Source organism: Oncorhynchus mykiss, chromosome 8, assembly GCF_057628025.1.
Source record: "Oncorhynchus mykiss isolate SJ-2025 chromosome 8, ASM5762802v1, whole genome shotgun sequence".
In the NCBI taxonomy this organism is placed as follows: domain Eukaryota; kingdom Metazoa; phylum Chordata; class Actinopteri; order Salmoniformes; family Salmonidae; genus Oncorhynchus; species Oncorhynchus mykiss.
In genome coordinates, this window is record NC_143029.1 from 73555593 (window position 1) to 73582015 (window position 26423).

At 43.9% G+C, this 26423-nt stretch overlaps 1 protein-coding gene across 50 annotated transcripts in view; it reads left to right on the top strand.

Moving 5' to 3' along the window:
• Positions 1 to 26423, top strand: part of LOC110530483 (obscurin) — a 92102-nt gene that overhangs the window by 21704 nt on the left and 43975 nt on the right. For 18 of the 50 annotated variants that reach the window (XM_090182507.1, XM_090182520.1, XM_090182523.1 and 15 more), the window contains exons 19-32: positions 1919 to 2188; positions 4652 to 4921; positions 5599 to 5868; positions 5980 to 6092; positions 6241 to 6394; positions 6688 to 6849; positions 7544 to 7648; positions 13790 to 14059; positions 14263 to 14529; positions 22817 to 23083; positions 23252 to 23518; positions 24308 to 24574; positions 25028 to 25294; positions 25956 to 26030. In XM_090182507.1, coding sequence (XP_090038633.1) covers positions 1919 to 2188; positions 4652 to 4921; positions 5599 to 5868; positions 5980 to 6092; positions 6241 to 6394; positions 6688 to 6849; positions 7544 to 7648; positions 13790 to 14059; positions 14263 to 14529; positions 22817 to 23083; positions 23252 to 23518; positions 24308 to 24574; positions 25028 to 25294; positions 25956 to 26030 — 3024 coding nt within the window. The remainder of the gene's footprint in view (positions 1 to 1918; positions 2189 to 4651; positions 4922 to 5598; positions 5869 to 5979; positions 6093 to 6240; positions 6395 to 6687; positions 6850 to 7543; positions 7649 to 13789; positions 14060 to 14262; positions 14530 to 22816; positions 23084 to 23251; positions 23519 to 24307; positions 24575 to 25027; positions 25295 to 25955; positions 26031 to 26423) is intronic. The other 32 variants (XM_090182508.1, XM_036986130.2, XM_090182502.1 and 29 more) reach the window with 5 other exon arrangements.

Sequence of the window (26423 nt, forward strand, 5' to 3'; positions counted from 1 at the left end):
CAGACATATACATCATAGTTACAGACATATACATCATAGTTACAGACATATACAACACAGTTACAGACATGTACAACATAGTTACAGACTTGTACCAGAAAGTTACAGACATGTACTACACAGTTACAGACATATACAACACAGTTACAGACATATACAACACAGTTACAGACATATACAACACAGTTACAGACATATACAACATAGTTACAGACATATACAATGCAGTTACATACATATTCAACATAGTTACAGACATATACAATGCAGTTACAGACATATACAACATAGTTACAGACATATACATCATAGTTACAGACATATACAGTACAGTTACATACATATTCAACAGAGTTACAGACCTGCACAACATAGTTACAGACCTGTACAACATAGGTACAGACATATACAACATGGTTACAGACATACACAACATAGTTACAGACCTGTACAACATAGGTACAGACATATACAACATGGTTACAGACATACACAACATAGTTACAGGCATGTACAACATAGTTACAGACATATAGAACATAGTTACAGACAAATACAACATAGTTAGAGGCATATACACCATAGTTACAGACATATACAACACAGTTACATACATATACAACATAGTTACAGACATATACAACATAGTTACAGACATATACAACATAGGTACAGACATATACAACATAGTTACAGACCTGTACTACAATGTTACAAACATGTACAACATAGTTACAGACAAATACAACATAGTTACAGACATATACAACATAGTTACATGCCTGTACAATATAGTTACAGACACATACAACATAGTTACAAACCTGTAAAACATAGTTATAGACTACAACATAGTTACAGGCATGTACAACATAGTTACAGACATATAGAACATAGTTACAGACAAATACAACATAGTTAGAGGCATATACACCATAGTTACAGACATATACAACACAGTTACATACATATACAACATAGTTACAGACATATACAACATAGTTACAGACATATACAACATAGGTACAGACATATACAACATAGTTACAGACCTGTACTACAATGTTACAAACATGTACAACATAGTTACAGACAAATACAACATAGTTACAGACATATACAACATAGTTACATGCCTGTACAATATAGTTACAGACACATACAACATAGTTACAAACCTGTAAAACATAGTTATAGACTACAACATAGTTACAGACATATGCAACATAGTTACAGACATATACAACATAGTTACAGACCTGTAAAACATAGTTCCAGACATATGCAACATAGTTACAGACATATACAACGTAGTTACATACATTTATAACATAGTTAAAGACATATGCAACATAGTTGCAGACATATACAACATAGTTACAGACACATACAACATAGTTACAGACATATACAACATAGTTACAGACATATACAACATAGTTACAGACATATACAACATAGTTAGAGACACATACAACATAGTTACAGACATATACAACATAGTTAGAGACACATACAACATAGTTACAGACATATGCAACATAGTTACAGACATGAGTATCATAGTTACAGACATATAAACATAGTTACAGACATATACAACATAATTACAGACATATTAAACATATTTACAGACATATACAACATAGTTACAGACATATACAGCATAGTTACAGACATATACAACATAGTTGCAGACAAATACAGCATAGCTACAGACCTGTACAACATACTTACAGACATATACAATATAGTTACAGACATATACAACATAGTTACAGACACATACAACATAGTTACAGCCATATCGTCAAACATACTAGATATGAACCCATGTATTTCAATATTAACTCATTTTCTTTGTGCCTGAGTCTAATTAAGTGTCTCCAGATAATCTTTTCCATTCTGAACTTTTCAGCCCCCAGACTGGTGAATCTGACTTCCAAGCTGAGCAGCATCGTTGCAGTGGAAGGGAAAGATGTCATCTTCAAGTGTAGTGTCACCCCAGCAGACGTCAAAGTAAAATGGTTCCGCAACAACGTGCCAATCACTGCTGGGCCCAAGTATAAGATTGAGCACAGGGCCACCAGCCACTCCCTCACCATCACATCAGTCAGTCAGGAGGATGCTGGGGAGATCAGCATGGCAGCTGAGGGCAAAACCTGCAGCGCTACCCTCCAAGTGCAACGTAAGAACCAACCTCTATTCACTTTAACACTTACTGTATGATATAATATCTGAGCTAATTTCCAATGGATATACTTCTGTTCTGTATTATCATCAAATAAAATAAAATGTATTTATATAGCCCTTTGTACATCAGCTGATATCTCAAAGTGCTGTACAGAAACCCAGCCTAAAACCCCAAACAGCAAGCAATGCAGGTGTAGAAGCACGGTGGCTAGGAAAAACTCCCTAGAAAGGCCAAAACCTAGGAAGAAACCTAGAGAGGAACCAGGCTATGTGGGGTGGCCAGTCCTCTTCTGGCTGTGCCGGGTGGAGATTATAACAGAACAAGGCCAAGATGTTCAAATGTTCATAAATGACCAGCATGGTCAAATAATAATAAGGCAGAACAGTTGAAACTGGAGCAGCAGCACGACCAGGTGGACTGGGGACAGCAAGGAGTCATCATGTCAGGTAGTACTGAGGCATGGTCCTAGGGCTCAGGTCCTCCAAGAGAGAGAAAGACAGAGAGAATTAGAGAGAGCACACTTAAATTCACACAGGACACCGAATAGGACAGGAGAAGTACTCCAGATATAACAAACTGACCCTAGCCCCCCGACACATAAACTACTGCAGCATAAATACTGGAGGCTGAGACAGGAGGGGTCAGGAGACACTGTGGCCCCATCCGAGGACACCCCCGGACAGGGCCAAACAGGAAGGATATAACCCCACCCACTTTGCCAAAGCACAGCCCCCACACCACTAGAGGGATGTCTTCAACCACCAACTTACCATCCTGAGAAAAGGCTGAGTATAGCCCGCAAAGATCTCTGCCACGGCACAACCCAAGGGGGGGCGCCAACCCAGACAGGAAGATCACATCAGTGACTCAACCCACTCAAGTGATGCACCCCTCCTAGGGACGGTATGAAAGAGCCCCAGTAAGCCAGTGACTCAGCCCCTGTAATAGGGTTAGAGGCAGAGAATCCCAGTGGAAAGAGGGGAACCGGCCAGGCAGAGACAGCAAGGGCGGCTTCCCACTCCTGGGCCAGACTACACTCAATCATATGACCCACTGAAGAGATGAGTCTTCAGTAAAGACTTAAAGGTTGAGACCGAGTTTGCGTCTCTTACATGGGTAGGCAGACCATTCCATAAAAATGGAGCTCTATAGGAGAAAGCCCTGCCTCTAGCAGTTTGCTTAGAAATTCTAGGGACAATTAGGAGGCCTGCGTCTTGTGACCGTAGCGTACGTGTAGGTATGTACGGCAGGACCAAATCAGAGAGATAGGTAGGAGCAAGCCCATGTAATGCTTTGTAGGTTAGCAGTAAAACCTTGAAATCAGCCCTTGCCTTGACTGGAAGCCAGTGTAGGGAGGCTAGCACTGGAGTAATATGATAATTTTTTTTGGTTCTAGTCAGGATTCTAGCAGCCGTATTTAGCACTAACTGAAGTTTATTTAGTGCTTTATCCGGGTAGCCGGAAAGTAGAGCATTGCAGTAGTCTAACCTAGAAGTGACAAAAGCATGGATTAATTTTTCTACATAATTTTTGGACAGAAAGTTTCTGATTTTTGCAATGTTACATAGATGGAAAAAAGCTGTCCTTGAAATGGTCTTGATATGTTCTTCAAAAGAGAGATCAGGGTCCAGAGTAACGCCGAGGTCCTTCACAGTTTCATTTGAGACGACTGTACAGCCATTAAGATTAATTGTCAGATTCAACAGAAGATCTCTTTGTTTCTTGGGACCTAGAACAAGCATCTCTGTTTTGTCCGAGTTTAAAAGTAGAAAGTTTGCAGCCATCCACTTCCTTATGTCTGAAACACATGCTTCTAGCGAGGGCAATTTTGGGGCTTCACCATGTTTCATTGAAATGTACAGCTGTGTGTCATCCGCATAGCAGTGAAAGTTAACATTATGTTTTTGAATGACATCCCCAAGAGGTAAAATATATAGTGAAAACAATAGTGGTCCTAAAACGAAACCTTGAGGAACACCGAAATTTACAGTTGATTTGTCAGAGGACAAACCATTCACAGAGACAAACTGATATCTTTCCGACAGATAAGATCTAAACCAGGCCAGAACTTGTCCGTGTAGACCAAAAGAATGTGGTGATCGATGAAATCAAAAGCAGCACTAAGGTCTAGGAGCACGAGGACAGATGCAGAGCCTCGGTCTGATGCCATTAAAAGGTCATTTACCACCTTCACAAGTGCAGTCTCAGTGCTATGGTGGGGTCTAAAACCAGACTGAAGCATTTCGTATACATTGTTTGTCTTCAGGAAGGCAGTGAGTTGCTGCGCAACAGCCTTTTCTAACATTTTTGAGAGGAATCAGATTGTTTTGATTGACTGATACACCATTATAGCCATTGTTTACAAAAATGTATAAGCCTTTTAAGCATTTTAGCTTAGAAGGGCTACAGTTATCACGAAGGAGTTGTAATATCTGTGTTTTCTTTGTACCCTGACAGTGGAGCCGGTGATGTTCAAGAAAAAGCTGCAGAACGTGACGACGGTAGAGGATCAGAAGGGAGTGAAGCTGGAGGTGGAGCTTAGTAGACCTTCTAAAGAGGTCAGGTGGATGAAGAACAGCGTGGTGCTGCAGCCCGGAGCAAACATGGACATCAGGGTGGACGGGGCCAAGCAGACCCTGATCTTCAAGAGTGTGACTACCGCTGACCGCGGCTACTACTCCTGTGAAACTCTGGATGACAAGACCCAGGCCAAACTCACGGTGGATGGTAAGTGCATTTATATTTTAGTCATTTAGCAGACGTTCTTATCCTGAGTGACTTACAGTAGAAATTAGGGTTAGGTGCCTTGTTCAAAGGGACATAGACAGAATTTTCACCTAGTCAGCTCGGTGATTCGATCCAGCGACCTTTCAGTTACTGGCCCAACGCTCTTAAGCACTAGACTACCTACCGCCCAAGTAAGAGTATGTCGCATTTACAGATGCTGTAGTTTTATGATTATGTATAAATAGCGATCTAGTGATCTTAGTTAAGCACAGACAGTATTTCCTAATCTGACATGCAGTTTGTACATTTGATCTCCACACAGATGTTTATTTTGTTATGTATATATTTTTGTACCTTTTTTAACTCGGCAAGTCAGTTAAGAACAAATTCTTATTTACAATGACAGCCTACCCCGGACAAACCCTAACCCGGACGATGCTGGGCCAATTGTGTGCCGGTTGTGATACAGCCTGGAATTGAACCAGGGTCTGTAGTGACGCCTCTAGCACTGAGATGCAACGCCTTAGACCGCTGCGCCACTCTGTAGCCCCAGACTATATATCTACAGTGTCAGAGCCGAAAATAGATGCACAGGACACTTAGCGATGATTCTTTATAACCTAAACATTTAGCATATTCCAACACACCTAAATATTCCCTCTATCTGTATTTCACAGTGCAGAAGATTGAGGTGGTCAAGGGCCTGCTGGCCGAGGTCAAGGCCAATGAGAAGGAGACAGTGACCCTGGAGGTGGAGCTCAGTCAAGCTGACGTGGAGGGTTCCTGGACCAGGAGCGGAGCCAAGCTCAAGGCAGGGTCCAACTGTCGCATCACGGCCCTTGGAAAGAAGCATGCCCTTACACTGTCCCAACTCAAGATGGAGGACGCAGGAACGATTGTCTTCCAAGCGGAAGGGGTCAAGTCTTCTGGCAAGCTCATTGTTGCAGGTAGGTTATCTCAATTTTTGACCAACATTAAGATATTCATCAAGTTGAGTGTTATTTGAAGTGGCACCTCTTATTTAAATACTGTACCTTTTTGCATTGTGGCTCATACAGAACCTGCTGCCATGATCTCTAGGCCCATGGAGGATGTCAAAGCTCCAGAGAAGGAGAAGGCAACACTTGAGTGTGAGGTGTCCAGAACCAATTCTGAGGTCAAGTGGTTCAAGGTGAGAAAACATATTCTAGTGGTAAATCATAGAACTCGAACATTCAGTCATGCAAAACGAGAAAATTTTCAATGTCAGCAATTTACTTTGCATAATTGTGTATACAAAGTGAAGTAATCATTTGTACTAAAATATCACTGTTCCCTAGGGTGATACGGAACTAAAACCAGGAAAGAACTTTGGCATCCACTCCCAGGGTCGCACACGTAGCCTCCTCATCCATAAATGTTCCAAAGAGGATGAGGGCACATACGTTTGTCGAACGTCTGACGACAATACATCAGCCAAACTCACTGTACATGGTATGAGTCCTTACATGTTATTCTTATGATACAACATGATACATGGTATATTATGCGATCCAATGATAATGATCGTATAATACAATCCAATGATTGTATAGGCTTGTCAATGATAGATGTACTTACAGGTTGGTAAAATAGTGCATGTCTCAATTTTAAATAATAGGTATCCTTTTTACCAGATATATGGCTATGAATCAATGGAAAAGAATGGCCCTATTCCATTCAGCATTAGATGTGTTGAAGGCTCTCTGATGTCTCTTTTAATGGTCTCTTGTGATTCTCCCCCAAAGCCCGAGACATTAAGATAGTGAAGAAGCTAGAGGATGTGGAGGTGATGGAGAAAGAGAGTGCGTCATTCATGTGTGAGATCTCTCACGATGAAGTGGCCTGCCAGTGGTTCAAAGGTGACACCAAACTCAAAGTTGGTGACAACATCAAGATGAGACAAGACGGTGAGGAGGATACACACATTTAGAATTCTTTCCAAGTATATGTTTAGATGTCCATTTTAGCAATAGACTCTCATATATTATATTTTAGTAATAGACACTCATATATTTTAGTAATAGAAACTCATACATTTTATTAATAGACACTCATACATTTTATTAATAGACACTCATACATTTTAGTAATAGACACTCATATATTTTTGTAATAGACACTCATATATTTTTGTAATAGACACTCATACATTTTAGTAATAGACACTCATGCATTTTAGCAATAGACACTCATGCATTTTAGTAATAGACACTCATACATTTTAGTAATAGACACTCATGCATTTTAGTAATAGACACTCATACATTTTAGTAATAGACACTCATACATTTTAGTAATAGACACTCATACATTTTAGTAATAGACACTCATACATTTTAGTAAAAGACACTCATACATTTTAGTAAAAGACACTTATACATTTTAGTAATAGACACGCATACATTTTAGTAATAGACACTCATACATTTTAGTAAAAGACACTCATACATTTTAGTAAAAGACACTTATACATTTTAGTAATAGACGCTCATGCATCAGCTTTTGAATTATTAGACATCATTGATTAATTAGGTCTAATGTACTATTTCTGTGTTTTACCATTCTGTACTGTTCTTATAAGTTGCCTTCTTTCAATTAAAGGTAAAATCTATGTGCTGCTGATTAAATCGGTGACACCAGAAGACGTGGCGGAGATTAAATTCACAGCTGAAAAGGCCTCTTCAACGGCCAAACTGACAGTGAAAGGTAAAGAAACAAAGTCCATTTCCAGCATGCATTCCTCATAGAATGCTATATACGGCACAATATGCCATATGATAGAATACCTTTGTTAAATTAATGATGTTCAGGTCATCACAATATACACAACAAATCCACAGAATTCACTAATACTTATTAAACATACCAATGGTGAATTCAGTGCTCTAACCATAACTAAAATCTAGTTAGTCTGTCCTCTGTGTCCTCAGAGTTATTGTCCTGGGGTTTATTTTGGTTCAGCAGCCAGATGTCTGTGGGGATTGCCTCTTTTATTCTGAAATGTTGGTGTTTTGCATCCCTGGCCAGAGGGCAAGATGACCCCTAAGAATATGTAGAGGTTGTGAGTTGTTTCCCTGGAAATCCATGGTGCAGTCTTTTCTTGATATACGGTTGTTTTACATCCTCTGGAAACCTGAACCACGGGACCCAGATCTTAGGGTGACCTGACCCCCCTCGGGAGCTTGCTCTCATGTTGCTTATGGAGATCCCTCTGTACCAGGCCAGGAGTGAAAAGGTCATGCAGTGACTATCCGAGCCCCTCAGGACGTTGGAGCAGATGGAGGACAGCACAGGAGAAATCCCTGTTCCTTGGGGTAGCCCGTGGAAATGAATTGCACAGGGAGATGTTTTCTTTGGCTTACTGACCCCTATTGAGGAGAAAGTCAATGACCCACTTAATTAGACTTAAGTCCACTTTGAGATCCTGTAGATTGGGACAAAGTTGGTACAAAAAAAATATTTGAAGAAAAATTAATTTGAGGAAAAATGTATTTACGATGACTGTGATATTTGGTTGTCTCATCTAGCTATCTTAAGATGAATGTACTAACTGTAAGTAAATCTGGATAAGAGCGTCTGCTAAATGACTCAAATGTAAAATGTAAAAATATAAGTCTGTCCAAATGTGTGTAGGCTGCTGATGCATCAGGGCGATTATTATAACGTTTTACTCCAATGAATTCCTCATCTTGAGGATTGGACATATTTCAGAGCTCCTTGAAGTTATTTCAAGATCTTTCCTATGATGAGATCCAGGGGACATGGCTCTTTTAGTGTTTCCATCTCAATTTAGGGAGTTTGCTGTTCTGTAAAAAAGCCAGTAAAAAAAGCCAGTGCTGTAAAGTACAGTTGTGGCCAAAGGTTTTGAGAATGACACAAATATACATTTTCACAAAGTCTGCTGCCTCAGTTTGTATGATGACAATTTGCATGTACTCCAGAACGTTATGAAGAGTGATCAGATGAATTGCAATTAATTGCAAAGTCCCTCTTTGCCATGCAAATGAACTGAATCCCCAAAAAACATTTCCACTGCATTTCAGCCCTGCCACAAAAGGACCAGCTGACATCATGTCAGTGATTCTCTCATTAACACAGGTGTGAGTGTTGATGAGGACAAGGCTGGAGATAAGTCTGTCATGCTGATTAAGTTTGAATAATAGACTGGAAGCTTCAAACGGAGGGTGGTGCTTGTCATCATTGTTCTTCCTCTGTCAACCATGGTTACCTGCAAGGAAACATGTGCCGTCATCATTGCCTTGCACAAAAAGGGCTTCACAGGCAAGGATATTGCTGCCAGTATAAGATTGCACCTAAATCAACCATTTATTGGATCATCAAGAACTTCAAAGAGAGCGGTTCAATTGTTGTGAAGAAGGCTTCGGGGCACCTAAGAAAGTCCAGCAAGCGCCAGGACCGTCTCCTAAAGTTGATTCAGCTGCGGGATCGGGCCACCACCAGTACAGAGCTTGCTCAGGAATGGCAGCAGGCAGGTGTGAGTACATCTGCACGTACAGTGAGGCAAAGACTTTTGGAGGATGGCCTGGTGTCAAGAAGGGCAGCAAAGAAGCCACTTCTCTCCAGGAAAAACATCAGGGACAGACTGATATTCTGCAAAAGGTACAGGGATTGGACTGCTGAGGACTGGGGTAAAGTCATTTTCTCTGATGAATACCCTTTCCGATTGTTTGAGGCATCCGGAAAAAAGCTTGTCCGGTGAAGACAAGGTAAGCGCTACCATCAGTCCTGTGTCATGCCTACAGTAAAGCATCCTGAGACCATTCATGTGTGGGGTTGCTTCTCAGCCAAGGGAGTGGGCTCACTAACAATTTTGCCTAAGAACACAGCCATGAATAAAGAATGGTACCAACACATCCTCCCAACCATCCAGGAACAGTTTGGTGACGAACAATGCCTTTTCCAGCATGATGGAACACCTTGCCATAAGGCAAAAGTGAAAACTAAGTGGCTCGGGGAACAAAACATCGATATTTTGGGTCCATGGCCAGGAAACTCCACAGACCTTAATCCCATTGAGAACTTGTGGTCAATCCTCAAGAGGCGGGTGGACAAACAAAAACCCACCAATTCTGCCAAACCCTAAGCATTGATTATGCAAGAATGGGCTGCCATCAGTTAAGATGTGGCCCAGAAGTTAATTGACAGCATGCCAGGGTGGATTGCAGAGGTCTTGAAAAGGAAGGGTTAACACTGCAAAAATTGACTCTTTGCATCAACTTCATGTTATTGTCAATAAAAGCCTTTGATACTTATGAAATGCTTGTAATTATACTTCAGTATTCCATAGTAACATCTGACAAAAATTTCTAAAGACACTGAGGCAGCAGACTTTGTGAAAATTAATATTGTGTCATTCTCAAAACATTTGCCCACGACTGTACTTAAGTAAAGCTACTTTAGTTTTTTGGGGTACTGGTACTTTACTTTTTAATTTATATTTTTGACTACTTTAACTTCACTACATTCCTAAATAATAATGAATAATGGTCTGGGGCTGTTTTTCATGGTTCAGGCTAGGCCCCTCAGTTCCATTGAAGGGAAATTTTACAATGACATTCTAGACAATTCTGTGCTTCCAACTTTGTGGCAACAGTTTGGGGAAGGCCCTTTCCTGATTCAGCATGAAAATGCCCCCGTGCACAAAGCGAGGTCCACACAGAAATGGTTTGTTGAGACTGGCGTGGAAGAACTTGACTGGCCTGCACAGAGCCCTGACCTTAACTCCATCAAAGACCTTTGGGATGAATTGTAATTGGAATGCAGACTGCGAGCCAGGCCTAATCGCCCTACATAAGTGCCCGACCTCACTAATGCTCTTGTGGCTGAAAGGAAGCAAGTCCCCTCAGCAATGTTCCAACATCTAGTGGCAAGCTTTCCCAGAAGATTGAAGGCTGATATAGCAGTAAAGGAGGGACCATCTCCATATTAATGCACATGATTTTGGAATGAGATGTTTGGTTAGCAGGTGTCCACAAACGTTTTGTCTTGTAGTGTATGCTGGAAGCAACTGTACAGTAAATAGATCAGATATGCTTACGAAGGGTTTCTGCATAGGCTTATAGGCTTCTTTGGTAATGCCATGGCCCATCAAGTACTTTCTTTTCTTTGTAGACTGTATTATTTTAGTGCTGCTTTGATGTATGATAGAGTTTTTATATGCTACTGTGGAACTGCTTAGTATGGCTTCCTTGTATTGATACGGTTGTTATTGTTACTGTAGAGCTCCCTGTCCAGTTTGTGAAGAAGCTCAGGGATAAGTTAGCCATGCATACACACCGTGGGTTCCTGGAATGTCAAATGTCTCGGGCAAGCGCCAAGGTCAAGTGGTACAAGAACAAGAAGGAGACCAAGCCCAGCAAGAAGCACGAGATTAGCAGCAAGGCTATATACCGCAAACTGACTATCAATGACGTGGGCTCGGATGACGAGGATAATTACACCTGCAACGCCATCGTCGACAAGACATCCTGTAAACATGTTGTGGAAGGTAACGGAATGAAAATCAGGACATTGTCTATTGTAAACTTCTAGGAATTTTCTTTAAATTGTATTTTTATAAAGGTTGATGTGACTTTATAAAAATACACGTTCAATCTCTTTTAGCACGTATGATTACTTCAGGACACAGGATTACCCGTCAGTGAGTGAATGAATGGAAATAGCACTCTTATAATATCCCTAAAGAGTGTAATTAAGAGTGCTTCTGTCTCAAGTTAGACCTATACGCTCGGTATCTATGGTCCCTCTAGAGCAGGCCATCAGCATCGTACGGGAGCTAAGTGCCGTGGACGTGACCGAGCCCTTTTCCGCCTTCTTCGAGGTGGAGATAAACATCAACTCAGTCAAGCACCCCAAGTGGATCCTGAATGGTGTGGCCATGCAGGACATTGTTGACTTGGAGATGGAGAAGGAGGGCTCCATGCACCGTCTCACCTTCAAGAAGGCCAAGGCCTCCATGACAGGACCTGTCCAGTTCAGTGCTGGCAAGAGCAAGAGCAAGTCTGTGGCCCAGGTCACTGTCAAAGGTCAGAGGCTTCTCCTCACACAGAGCACCAGATTCCCAGTGGGTATAACTGGCTGAAATGACGTTGTTACAACCAGATTACAACCAAAACTGGGTTAGGACCATGTTACATGACTTGCCTATGATCAGAGCTGTTTGCACGTCTTATTGTCTCGACTACAGAGCGCCCTCTTGAGGTTGTAGAGCCCATTAAGGATGTGACAGCCAAAGAGAAGGGCTCAGCCACGCTGAGCTCCAAGTTCTCCACTGCACCCAAAGAGGTGAGCTGGTTCAAAGGCCAAACCCTCCTGGCGACATCAGACAAGTACAGCCTGAAACAGGACGCTGTGCGGGCTAAGCTGACCATACAGAAGCTGACTGAGGAAGACACTGGGGAGTACCGCTGTCAGTCGACTGCTGCCGAGACCAAAGTCACTCTCACTGTAGAGTGTATGTTTTGTATTTCTTTTGGGTGTTGATTTGACTTCAATGCTATTTGCTTTGCTGAGCATTGATGGTTCAAATGAGATTCCATCCTCTTAATTTAAACCAAATCCATGGTACAATGATGATGTGTGCTGTGGTTTATCGCAGTTCGGAAAGTGGAGATCACCAAGCATCTGGCGGACACTGAGGTGGATGAGGATAGTGATGCAGTGTTCACCTGTGAGATCAACTCAGCTGCTCAATGACAAAGTACTCTTCTCAAACGAAGTTAACACCATCACTCAGGTGGGCAAAATGCACACGCTCACACTCAAGAACCTTGCACCTGAGGAAAGGGGCACCATCACCTTCAAGGTCAGAGAGGTCAAGGAGGCTGTGACCCTAAAGGTCAAAGGTAAGGACTCATGACCTAGTCTGGTTCCAAGTCAAAATATTGTAGTGTAGAAGTGGGACTAAATAATATGTTAAACGTCTTTGACTGGTGGTTGTGGGGTTGCTCTCCGTTTGGATTCCTCCAGAAAAGTGTGCAGTGTTCCTCAAGTCTCTGGATGACGTGGTAGGAGAAGTAAAAGGTATGATCACCCTGACGTGTGAGGCATTCAAGCCCAGGGTCTCCCCCACCTGGAGGAAAGATGGTACGGTCCTGACCGCTGGGCCTAAGTATGTCAAAGCCGTAGTCTGATCGTCAAAGCCGTTACCAAGGAAGACGCATGTGATTACAGATGTGACCTGGGAACTGAGCTTTCCAAGTCAAAGGTCACTGTGAGAGGTGTGTTTGACGAAGCAGCATAACTTGCGAACAAATGAGTATAGTGCGCTGAAGCCTCAGGTCCTTGAAACAAAGATCCTCTCCCCACCTTTTACGTAGACCTGAGCACAGGTATCACCAAGCAGTTGAAGTCTGTGGAGGCGATGGAGGGAGAGACATGTAACTTTCAGTGTATTCTATCATGGGAGAGCACTGACGAGTGTGCCTGGACCTTGAATGGCCAGGCTGTGGCAAATGGAGGATGCTTCCAGGTCTCCAGTACAAGTTGCAAACACACGCTGGTTATCAAGAACGTGACACCAGCCGATACTGGTGAGGTGGTTTTCAACATCAAGAACCTGAACTCCAAGACTACCCTAGCTGTTGAAGGTCAGACATCTGTACCAGTTGAGGCTCTAACATCAATCTGCAGAGCTTTTAGCATTCATTGTTTTGAAACGTCGAGCAACTGATCCCTGAGGTTATCGTTTTAAATTGGATATGTAGACCATTGGGAGAAATTAATACAATTAACCAATTTCTGAGCTTTTTTGGTTTCTGTAATTGGAAGGGAATTGAGCCATCCTCAGAATTAAAACAAAGGTAGTATAAATGTCCTTTATTTCAGGCAAAGCCCAATCTGTGTCACGGGAGCTGCAGAGCGTCAGCGTTGTCTCAGGGGAGGATGCTGTGTTTACCTGTGAGGTCTCACAGACCAGCACCACCGTCCAGTGGGCCAAGGATGGGAAGGACATCAGGAAGAGTGAGAAGTATAACATCAGCAAAGAGGAGAGGGTCATGAAGTTGACCGTCCGCAGCGTCACTGTCCAGGACTCTGGAGAATATAGTTGTGAGGTCATCGGAGGAGCCACTACCAAGGCCAAGCTGGTGATCAAAGGTAAGTCTGACAAGTTCCTTTCACAGACACCTTCAGTTGTTTAACGGTTCTTGTTTACTGGATATTCAGGTATCATTGACAGTGAACTACCACTTTTCAACTATGACTGCTTTTTTTAATGTTAAATAACACTAAATATAAGCGCTGCCTCTCCTACCTCAATGCCTTCTGCTGTGCTCCTACCGAAATGTCCCTTTCCTCAGAGCCAGTCCACAAGTTCACCAAGGAGCTGAAGGACAGTGAGGCGGAAGAAAAGGGTTCAGTGACTCTACAGTGTGAGACGGCCCAGCCTGCCTCCAAGGCCACCTGGTCCAAGGGAGGCATAGAGCTGAAGGCCGGGGGACGCTGCGAGATGACCCAAAAGGAGACCGTTCTCACACTTACCATTAAACAGCTGGAGGAGAAAGACAGCGGAACTTACACCTGTGACGTGGGCACCGCCAAGATGACGGCTAAGGTGACAGTCAAAGGTAAGACCATGGCCTATATATGTGTCTTTGTCTGAAATTTTTGGTGTTGCACATTAATATGTTAATAACTTTTTTATTTAGTAATTACACCTGCTGTAAATGAAAGAGCTTTGCTGACGTGCTGACTGCTGTGCATTGCAGGGCACAGAGCTTTGAATTTGTGTTGAGAATTTGGATTCTTTCCTGAAAATGTTTTGTGAGTGATGTGATTGACCTCTGCCAACATTTAAAGATCAGAACTTGAATATTACTTGAGGTCATATGAGTCATAGTTTGGTTGGGGTGTATCAGAGCTGACATTGTGACATCTAGTAAGATTGACTCCCCTGCTTGTCTTCTTGAGCAGACATGCCGATGATTACAACATTCATACGATGCAACAGTATTGACTGAGCGTAATTAATGTCCCTTTGCTTTGCTTCATTTTTAAAAATTTGGGAGATCATTCCTTCTTACTGTCTATTCCCATGCTGGTTGGTGGACAAGAAATACATTATGCTCAGAGCAGCATTTGACCTGGATGTGTTCCATCCAGGTCAGACAGTGCTCATAGTAGAGTCACCCCAGGACGTTGAGTGTTTTGAGGGGGACTCTGCCATGTTTAGGTGCCTTGTAAGCCCACCTGACCTGACCCATCAGGTGCGGTGGTGCCTAGATCAAACCCCTCTGCAGCCCAGCCCCCTCAATGAGATCCAGGTACCTCAGGGGGGTTTCCACTCCCTCACCATGAGGGAGCTGACCCCTATGGATTCAGGCGCAATCTCTGTGGTGGTTGGGGATAAGAGAGTGTACGCTTCGCTAATGATCAAAGGTAACTCCCATGGCCGGGTCCATGGTTCAAATTATATGTGAGCTAGAGGGGGCTGGGAACCCTCATAACAATCCACCTCTCCCACATAACACTGTATCTATATATATTGTAGGTCTACAGCTCCAGTGGATACCAGAGATGGAAGTGCATCACTGCATTTGCCCTCTTTTTCAGTTTCTCTGAAAACGAAATGATACTTGCTTGACTTTTAACGTTCATCTAGACTCGTTGTTGCAGTGTGCATTGTGAAATGCACAATTCATCCAATTTCATAAGTGACCACCTCTGGTGTCTTCGATCTCAGTCAACCATTCTGTATCTGTCATGTACTGTCATGTTGTCTTGTCTCTGTCCTTTCCCTTCACCCTGTCTCCCTCTGCTGGTCGTGTTAGGTTACCTTTTCTCCCCCGCTTTCCCCCAGCTGTCCCTTGTCTCCTCTAACTACCCATTCACCCCGTTCCCCACCTGTTCCCTTTTTTCCCTCTGATTAGGTCCCAATATCTCTCTCTGTTTCTGCTCCTGTCCTTGTCGGATTCTTGTTTGTTTGTGTCATTCATGCCTGAACCAGACTGTCGTCATGTTTGCTGTAACCTTGTCCTGTCCTGTCGGAATCTGCCGGTCCATCTGAGCCTACCTATGTTTGGTAATTAAAGAAGCTCTGTTTAAGTTGATTCGCTTTTGGGTCCTCATTCACGCACCGTAACAGAAGAATCCGACCAAGAATGGACCCAGCGACTTCGGATCCTCTCCACTCAGCCGTCGAGATCCAGGGAGCGATGCTAGGCAGACACAAGCAGGAATTGTCTGCTGCTCGACATGCCGTTGAGACCCTGGCCACCCAAGTCTCCAACCTCACAGAACAGGTTCACCATCTCCGCCTCGATCCACCGGCCACTTCCAGGGCTTTCGAATCTCCGGAGCCCAGAATCAATAACCCGCCGTGTTACTCTGGGGAGCCCACTGAATGCCGCTCGTTCCTCACCCAGTGTGATATTGTGTTTTCTCTCCAGCCCAACACTTACTCCAGGAGCACTGCTCGTGTCGCCTACGTCATATCTCTCCTTATTGGACGGGCTCGTGAGTGGGGCACGGCAATCTGGGAGGCAAGGGCTGAGTGTACTAACCAGTATCAAGACTTTAAGGAGGAGATGATACGGGTTTTTGATCGATCTGTTTTTGGGGAGGAGGCTTCCAGGGCCCTGTCTTCCCTATGTCAAGGCAATCGATCCATAACAGACTACTCTATTGAGTTTCGCACTCTTGCTGTCTCCAGTGGCTGGAACGAGCCGGCCTTGCTCGCTCGTCTTCTGGAGGGTTTCCGCGCAGAGGTAAAGGATGAGATTCTCTCCCGGGAGGTTCCTTCCAGCGTGGATTCCTTGATTGAACTCGCTATTCGCATTGAGCGACGGGTTGATCTTCGTCACCGAGCTCGTGGAAAGGAGCTCGCGCTCTCCGTCGCCTCCCTCTCCGCATCACTACCATCTTCCTCTGCCGGCTCGGGTGCTGAGCCCATGCAGCTGGGAGGTATCCGCATCTCGACTGAGGAGAGGGAACGGAGAATCACCAACCGCCTCTGTCTCTATTGCGGTTCCGCTGGTCATTTTGTCACTTCATGTCCAGTAAAAGGCCAGAGCTCGTCAGTAAGCGGAGGGCTACTGGTGAGCGCTACTACTCCTGTCTCTCCTTCAAGATCCTGCACTACCTTGTCGGTCCATCTACGCTGGACCGGTTCGTCAGCTTCCTGCAGTGCCTTAATAGACTCTGGGGCGGAGGGCTGTTTTATGGACGAGACCTGGGCTCGGGAACATGACATTCCTCTCAGACAGTTAAAGGAGCCCACGGCCTTGTTCGCCCTGGATGGTAGTCCTCTCCCCAGGATTCAGCGTGAGACGCTACCTTTAACCCTCACTGTTTCTGGTAATCATAGTGAAACCATTTCTTTTTTTATTTTTCGTTCACCTTTTACACCTGTTGTTTTGGGCCATCCCTGGCTAGTTTGTCATAATCCTTCCATTAATTGGTCTAGTAATTCTATCCTCTCCTGGAACGTCTCTTGTCATGTGAAATGTTTAATGTCTGCTATCCCTCCTGTTTCCTCTGTCTCTTCTTCACAGGAGGAGCCTGGTGATTTGACAGGGGTGCCGGAGGAATATCACGATCTGCGCACGGTGTTCAGTCGGTCCAGGGCCACCTCTCTTCCTCCACACCGGTCGTATGATTGTAGTATTGATCTCCTTCCGGGAACCACCCCCCCCCCGGGGTAGACTATACTCTCTGTCGGCTCCCGAACGTAAGGCTCTCGAAGATTATTTGTCTGTAGCTCTTGACGCCGGTACCATAGTCCCCTCCTCCTCTCCCGCCGGAGCGGGGTTTTTTTTTGTCAAGAAGAAGGACGGGTCTCTGCGCCCCTGCATAGATTATCGAGGGCTGAATGACATAACAGTGAAGAATCGTTATCCGCTTCCTCTTATGTCTTCAGCCTTCGAGATCCTGCAGGGAGCCAGGTTTTTCACTAAGTTGGACCTTCGTAACGCTTACCATCTCGTGCGCATCAGGGAGGGGGACGAGTGGAAGACGGCGTTTAACACTCCGTTAGGGCACTTTGAATACCGGGTTCTTCCTTTCGGCCTCGCTAACGCTCCAGCTGTCTTTCAGGCATTAGTCAATGATGTCCTGAGAGACATGCTGAACATCTTTGTTTTCGTTTACCTTGACGATATCCTGATTTTTTCACCGTCACTCCAGATTCATGTTCAGCACGTTCGACGTGTCCTCCAGCGCCTTTTAGAGAATTGTCTTTTTGTGAAGGCTGAGAAGTGCACTTTTCATGCCTCCTCCGTCACATTTCTCGGTTCTGTTATTTCCGCTGAAGGCATTAAGATGGATCCCGCTAAGGTCCAAGCTGTCATTGATTGGCCCGTCCCTAAGTCACGCGTCGAGCTGCAGCGCTTTCTCGGCTTCGCGAACTTCTATCGTCGTTTCATCCGTAATTTCGGTCAGGTGGCAGCTCCTCTCACAGCCCTTACTTCTGTCAAGACGTGCTTTAAGTGGTCCGTTTCCGCCCAGGGAGCTTTTGATCTCCTCAAGAATCGTTTTACATCCGCTCCTATCCTTGTTACACCTGACGTCTCTAGACAGTTCGTTGTCGAGGTTGACGCGTCAGAGGTGGGAGTGGGAGCCATCCTTTCTCAGCGCTCCCTCTCTGACGACAAGGTCCACCCATGCGCGTATTTTTCTCATCGCCTGTCGCCGTCGGAACGTAACTATGATGTGGGTAACCGCGAACTGCTCGCCATCCGGTTAGCCCTAGGCGAATGGCGACAGTGGTTGGAGGGGGCGACCGTTCCTTTTGTCGTTTGGACTGACCATAGGAACCTTGAGTACATCCGTTCTGCCAAACGACTTAATGCGCGTCAGGCGCGTTGGGCGCTGTTTTTCGCTCGTTTCGAGTTCGTGATTTCTTATCGTCCGGGCTCTAAGAACACCAAGCCTGATGCTTTGTCTCGTCTCTTCAGTTCTTCAGTAGCCTCCACTGACCCCGAGGGGATTCTCCCTGAGGGGCGTGTTGTCGGGTTGACTGTCTGGGGAATTGAGAGGCAGGTAAAGCAAGCACTCACTCAAACTCCGTCGCCGCGCGCTTGTCCTAGGAACCTTCTTTTCGTTCCCGTTCCTACTCGTCTGGCCGTTCTTCAGTGGGCTCACTCTGCCAAGTTAGCCGGCCACCCTGGCGTTCGGGGTACGCTTGCTTCCATTCGCCAGCGTTTCTGGTGGCCCACCCGGGAGCATGACACGCGTCGTTTCGTGGCTGCTTGTTCGGTCTGCGCGCAGACTAAGTCCGGTAACTCTCCTCCTGCCGGCCGTCTCAGGCCGCTTCCTATTCCCTCTCGACCGTGGTCTCACATCGCCTTAGATTTTGTCACCGGACTGCCTTCGTCAGCGGGGAAGACTGTTATTCTTACGGTTGTCGATAGGTTCTCTAAGGCGGCTCATTTCATTCCCCTTGCTAAGCTTCCTTCTGCTAAAGAGACGGCACAAATCATCATCGAGAATGTTTTCAGAATTCATGGCCTTCCGTCAGACGTCGTTTCGGACAGAGGTCCGCAATTCACGTCTCAATTTTGGAGGGAGTTTTGCCGTTTGATTGGGGCTTCCGTCAGTCTCTCTTCCGGCTTTCACCCCCAGTCTAACGGTCAAGCAGAACGGGCCAATCAGACTATTGGTCGCATCTTACGCAGTCTTTCTTTTCGCAACCCTGCGTCTTGGTCAGAACAGCTCCCCTGGGCAGAATACGCCCACAACTCGCTTCCTTCGTCTGCGACCGGGCTATCTCCTTTTCAGAGTAGCCTCGGGTACCAGCCTCCGTTGTTCTCATCTCAGTTCGCCGAGTCCAGCGTCCCCTCCGCTCAGGCTTTTGTCCAACGTTGCGAGCGCACCTGGAAGAGGGTCAGGTCTGCACTTTGCCGTTATAGGGCGCAGACTGTGAGAGCTGCTAATAAGCGTAGAACTAAGAGCCCTAGATATTGTCGCGGTCAGAGAGTTTGGCTCTCCACTCAGAACCTTCCCCTTAAGACGGCTTCTCGCAAGTTGACCCCGCGGTTCATTGGTCCATTCCGTATCTCTCAGGTCATTAATCCTGTCGCAGTGCGACTTCTTCTTCCGCGATATCTTCGTCGCGTCCACCCGGTCTTCCATGTCTCCTGTGTTAAGCCCGTTCTTCGCGCCCCCGCTCGTCTTCCCCCCCCCCCCCCCCATCCTTGTCGAGGGCGCACCTATCTACAGGGTCCGTAAAATCTTGGACATGCGTCCTCGGGGCCGTGGTCATCAGTACCTAGTTGACTGGGAGGGGTACGGTCCTGAGGAGAGGAGTTGGGTTCCCTCTCGGGACGTGCTGGACCGTGCGCTGATTGATGATTTCCTCCGTTGCCGCCAGGTTTCCTCCTCGAGTGCGCCAGGAGGCGCTCGGTGAGTGGGGGGGTACTGTCATGTACTGTCATGTTGTCTTGTCTCTGTCCTTTCCCTTCACCCTGTCTCCCTCTGCTGGTCGTGTTAGGTTACCTTTTCTCCCCCGCTTTCCCCCAGCTGTCCCTTGTCTCCTCTAACTACCCATTCACCCCGTTCCCCACCTGTTCCCTTTTTTCCCTCTGATTAGGTCCCAATATCTCTCTCTGTTTCTGCTCCTGTCCTTGTCGGATTCTTGTTTGTTTGTGTCATTCATGCCTGAACCAGACTGTCGTCATGTTTGCTGTAACCTTGTCCTGTCCTGTCGGAATCTGCCGGTCCATCTGAGCCTACCTATGTTTGGTAATTAAAGAAGCTCTGTTTAAGTTGATTCGCTTTTGGGTCCTCATTCACGCACCGTAACAGTATCGGTCTGCGTTGGTCTTGTTAAAACTTCTTTGGGATAGGGGGCAGTATTTTCACATCCGGATGAAAAGCGTGTCCAAAGTAAACTGCCTGCTTAGCCCAGAAGCTAAGATGCATATTATTAGTAGATCTGGATGGAAAACACTCTGAAGTTTCTAAAACTGTTTGAATCAGTGAGTATAACAGAACTTATTTGGCGGGTGAAACCCCGAGGACAAACCATTCAGATTTTTTTTTGAGGTCACTCTCTTTTCAATGGGTTTTCATTGGGAATCCAGATTTCTAAGGGACTTTTGCTTCCACTGGATGTCAACAGTCTTTAGGAATTGGTTGAGGTTTGAGAAAAGAAGAAGTAGCACTGTTCAGAACGAGGGTAGAGAGAAGTGTACTCTTTGATAGAGGCGCCTGACCTGAAAAGCACGCTCCACTTTGTTTTCCTCCGGTATTGAACACAGTTATTTCCGTCTTAAATTTGATCTATTATTTACGTTAAAAAATACCTAAAGTTGTATTAGGAAAGTAGTTTGAAATGTTTGGACAAAGCTTACATAAATAGACATTTTGGATATATATCGACTGAATTAATCGAACAAAAGGACCATTTGTGATGTTTATGGGACATATTGGAGTGCCAACAGAAGAAGCTCGTCAAAGGTAAGGCATGAATTATTTCTTTATTTATTATTTATTCTTTATTTCTGCATTTTGTGTCGCGCCTGGAGGGTTGAAATATGATTGTCTGTGTTTGTTTGCTGGGGTGCTGTCCTCAGATAATAGCATCATTTGCTTTTGCCGTAAAGCCTTTTTGAAATCTGACACTGGATTTACAACAAGTGTAGCTTTAATTTGGTGTGTTGCATGTGTGATTTCATGAAAGTTGCATTTTTAATGTAATTTATTTATATTTGGCTCTCTGCACTAACGTCCCACATATCCCAGAGAGGTTTTAATCATTCTCTCGTCTTTGGGTCTCCAATCCTCATGGGAAGTGCATGATGTATTTGAATCCATGATGCAGGTAAAAGAATAAAGACCGAAAGATTTGATTCTTAAAGGATGCATACTTGATGAATAGAGGCATCCCTGATCCGTAGATTCTTAGTTGTCCAGTTTATTTGCTCACTCTACCTAGACAGTTAACAAATGTCTATGTAAAAAAAATATATACAGTACAATACCAGTCAAAAGTTTCGACACACCTACTCATTTAAAGTTTTTCTTTATTTGTACTATTTTCTACATTGTATAATAATAGTGAAGACATCAAAACTATGATATAACACATATGGAATCATGACGTAACCAAAAAAAAGTGTTGAACAAATCAAAATATATTTTATTTGATATTCTTCAAAGTAGACACCCTTTGCCTTGATGACAGATTTAGAAACTCTTGGCATTATCTCAACCAGCTTCATGAGGTAGTCACCTGGAATGCATTTCAATTAACAGGTGTGCCTTGTTAATTTGTGGAATTTCTTTACTTCTTAATGCAATTGAGCCAGTCAGTTGTGATATGACAAGGTAGGGGTAGTATACAGAAGATAGACCTATTTGGTAAAAGACCAAGTCCATATTATGGCAAGAACAGCTTCTTTTTTTTAACCATGTAGGCTCAGTTTTACATCAAAGGTTTGGACAATGTTTCTATTGTGTCTTGGAAAATACCGCAGGGTCATAAACTAAGACATTATTCCTATCTTGAAACTATTCTGAATATTGTTCATGTGCAGATGTGTGCCTCAATGCAAAGTTATGCTGCATAAGTGTACAAAAGCTCCACAAATGTATTTCTCTGTATGCTGCTGATCCTTTGTGCACTTTGGAAGGATTTCATTTTGTGGTGGTGACCAGTTGTGAACACCATGTTCATTCCATGTACTGGTTTGATAACTATCTTCAATTAACAAGTCATCTGTTTCATTGAACAACCTAATCATTGGAATCATATTTAGGTTCCAAAGGACAGCAATAAAAGCATCGGAATCATTGTCCACAACCCATTCTTCTCCACAATTTTGCATCTTATGCCCTTCCATTACAACTGAAGATTGCAAAGAAAATGATTTAGCCTACTTTTTAATGAAGTTGGGCATGTTCGTCTTTTTCCAGCCTTGCCTGCCAGCTTTAAACAGAAGCTGAAGAACCAGCAGGCCACGGAAGGAGAGAATGCTACTCTCTGCTGTGTGTTAGCCAAACCTGGAGCCAAGGTTCAGTGGAAGAAAGGCACTGAGAATCTCAAAGCTGGAAACAAATATGAGATTAAGCAAAAAGATGCCTGCTGTGAGCTGCAGATAAAACATCTGAAGGTTGAAGACAGTGGAGAGTACTCCTGTGAGTGTGGAGATCAGAGGACCACAGCGACTATAAACGTCAATGGTATGGGTACATGTTCTTGGTCAATGGGAATGTTGGGGAGGTCTTGTTTACAAGGAGTCAGTCAGTCTTAATTGATATGTGTAAGTTCATGTGTTGGAAGCAAAAATGTGTGTAGTTAGTGGATTGTATATACAGAATAATTTCCTATTTAAATCAATTGTTTGTCAGCGTTACCTGTGACCTTCAAACACAAACTGGCGAGCCAGGAGGCTGAGGAAGGGGGCAGTGTTACCCTGCACTGTGAACTCTCTAAACCTGGAGTCCATGTAGAATGGAGAAAGGGAACACAGGTGCTGAAGTCTGGAGAAAAGTACCAGATGAAGCAGAAAGAATCTGTGAGTGAGCTCCTGATCAGCAAAGTAGTACCTGAGGACAGTGGAGACTACAGCTGTGTGTGTGGAGAACTGAAGACTACAGCCAGTCTCAAGATTAAGGGTAGGGGGCAGATTGGTGTCATTAAATAGCTACTTTCTGTTCCGCTGAAGATGTTCTGTATTGTCTTTGTCACTGTCGTTATCAAAGTTTCAAGTGTGATTCAGCAGAATATTTTAAAGAACTTGGTTTGGTATAACGGCTCTGATTTGTGTTGAGTTGGCGTAGTTGTCAACTTGGCTTTGATGAATTTTGTACATTTAATGATTCATTGTCAGCAGGAAGTTCAGAATTGTCTGAAAATCTAGTGCTTAAGCTGATAAATGTTCCCATTTTACTATTACTCTCTCAATGTCTTATCTGTCTCTGTGTCTTATCTGTCTCTGTGTCTTATCTGTCTCTGTGTCTTATCTGTCTCTGTGTCTTATCTGTCTCAATGTCTTATCTGTCTCTGTGTCTTATTTGACTGTGTCTTATCTGTCTCTGTGTCTTAACTGTCTCTGTGTCTCATCTTTCTCTGTCTTATTTGTCTCTGTCTCATTTGTCTCTGTCTCATCTGTCTCTTTGTCTTGTCTGTCTATGTGTCTTATCTGTCTCTGTGTCTTAACTGTCTCTGTCCAGCTTGATCTTTGTAGTCTGTCTGTCTTCATTGTGTTGATTATCATGTTGTTAGTCTTTGTGTGCTGGTGATCATTCTGTCTCTGTTTCTGTGTTTGGTTTCATTATTCAAGTATCTGCTTTCTGAACTGTGCCATTCTCATGATTTTTAGAGAATGAACTCAAGTCTGATTGCCTCATATCAGTGGTTATTGTGTTTCAGTGTATTTTATATGGTTTAATTTGAATCCACAGCCCAACCTGTTACATTCAAACACAAACTGGCGAGCCAGGAGGCTGAGGAAGGGGGCAGTGTTACCCTGCACTGTGAACTCTCTAAACCTGGAGTCCATGTAGAATGGAGAAAGGGAACACAGGTGCTGAAGTCTGGAGGAAAGTACCAGATGAAGCAGAAAGAATCTGTGAGTGAGCTCCTGATCAGCAAAGTAGTAACCGAGGACAGTGCAGACTACAGCTGTGTGTGTGGAACACAGAAGACTACAGCCAGTCTCAAGATTAAGGGTAGGGGGAAGATCTATGTTATAACTATTCACAGTACTGCATAATTGTTGTGTTCTTCCGACGTTCTGATCAATTGTAGGTAATATTTCAAATGGAATTTCAGTGCATTGTCAAGCAGATTACTTTTGGTTTTAAATATATCTGTATTCGGTAATTGTCAATTATGACGTCCATTTGTTGGTTAACTTCATCATGTTTTGTGAAATGCCATGTTATGTCTGTCTCTCTGTGTTTTGTCTTTGTGTCTAAGGATACTTTGCTTCAGTGTTACGTCAGTGTATCGTTGTTTATATCGCTTTGATTCAAGGAGTTATATTGTTGTTTATGTAAATGTTTTAGTACTGTTTAGTTCCATTTATTGCTTTGAGTGTGTTTCATTGACTATGTGAGGATGACTTTAGTTTTTGGTTGTTAACTGTAGTCATTCGTAACTCAACCATGAATGACTTTCAGCCCAACCTGTGACCTTCAAATATAAACTGCAGAGCCAGGAGGCTGAGGAAGGGGGCAGTGTTACCCTGCACTGTGAACTCTCTAAACCTGGAGTCCATGTAGAATGGAGGAAGGGAACACAGGTGCTGAAGTCTGGAGAAAAGTACCAGATGAAGCAGAAAGAATCTGTGAGTGAGCTCTTGATCAGCAAAGTAGTACCCGAGGACAGTGGAGACTACAGCTGTGTGTGTGGAGAACAGAAGACTACAGCCAGTCTCAAGATTAAGGGTATGAGAAAGTTAATACATTTAGATGTGCCTTTGTCACTAAATATGTTTGGTAAAAATATATTTGTATGGTCCGGATTTTCTATCTGTAGATGTGCTACAGATGGTCATTCTATCAACAAACTATATGTTGATAAGAAACTGCTTTCCAAGGTTACAGTTAGGGTTAGGGTTATCAAGAGCCTCTGATGCAGGAGACCAAACTGGGTCAAGGTAGGAAGGGGAGGGTACATGGAGAACAGTTTTTCTGTCTGCTTTAACTTGTCATCTGTGCAGTTTGTCGTGCTTCTTGGTCCTGTTGATGATGTCGGTGATGATGCTGATAGTATTCGTTGTCCTTTTACAGTCAGTGCATATGTCGCTGTACTTGAAGTTTCTTGTGGTTTGTTTGTGCCACTGTTTGTTGTGCTTAGAAAGGAAATTGAGCAGGCATCTTTGTCTCTGTATTCTGTTTGCAGTCAGTCCATATGTTCGGAAGGCTTTGTCTCATTGCTTCTGGTGTTCACAGTTATCATGTATTTATTTGAGACTTGTGTGGTACATCCTTTGTTGGCAGTTTGTATGATACGTCCCTCTGTTGGCTGTTTTTCTGTTATGGTGAGTCTTGTCATAAAAGGTTTGGTTATGAGGTTTTATATTCTAAGTTGCATGTTTTACGGCAGCTCTGAAGTATTCAGCTCCTCCAGTAACTCCCAAACAGGAGGAGCCCCAGAAGGAGAAGGCCAAAAAGGAAGAAGGTAGGGAAGGACAAGGAGAGTAACAGTTTGGTTTAATGCTTGATTATCTGTCTTTATGGTATGTCTATAGTGCCTATGTCTTGGCTGAATGCGGTGTGCAACATCCTAAATTGTCAGAAAATCAGAAAATGTTGATGTAAATTTGTGGTTAAATTAGGACAGTACAAATATACAAAGAGCGGCTCAACATTAAAGCTTGTTAAGGAGGAAAAGTATGCATTTGCAGCCTGAATGGGGGATGCTTTATGTACGAGCCGGTCCACGGGGAACACAAGTGTATTACCTAGGTCAGTGCTCTCCGGGATCCTTGGAACATCCCTACACCATTGAAGATGAAATTGAAAATGGTTAAGGTAAGGTTTAAGGTTAGGGTTTAGGTAAGGGTTATGGTTA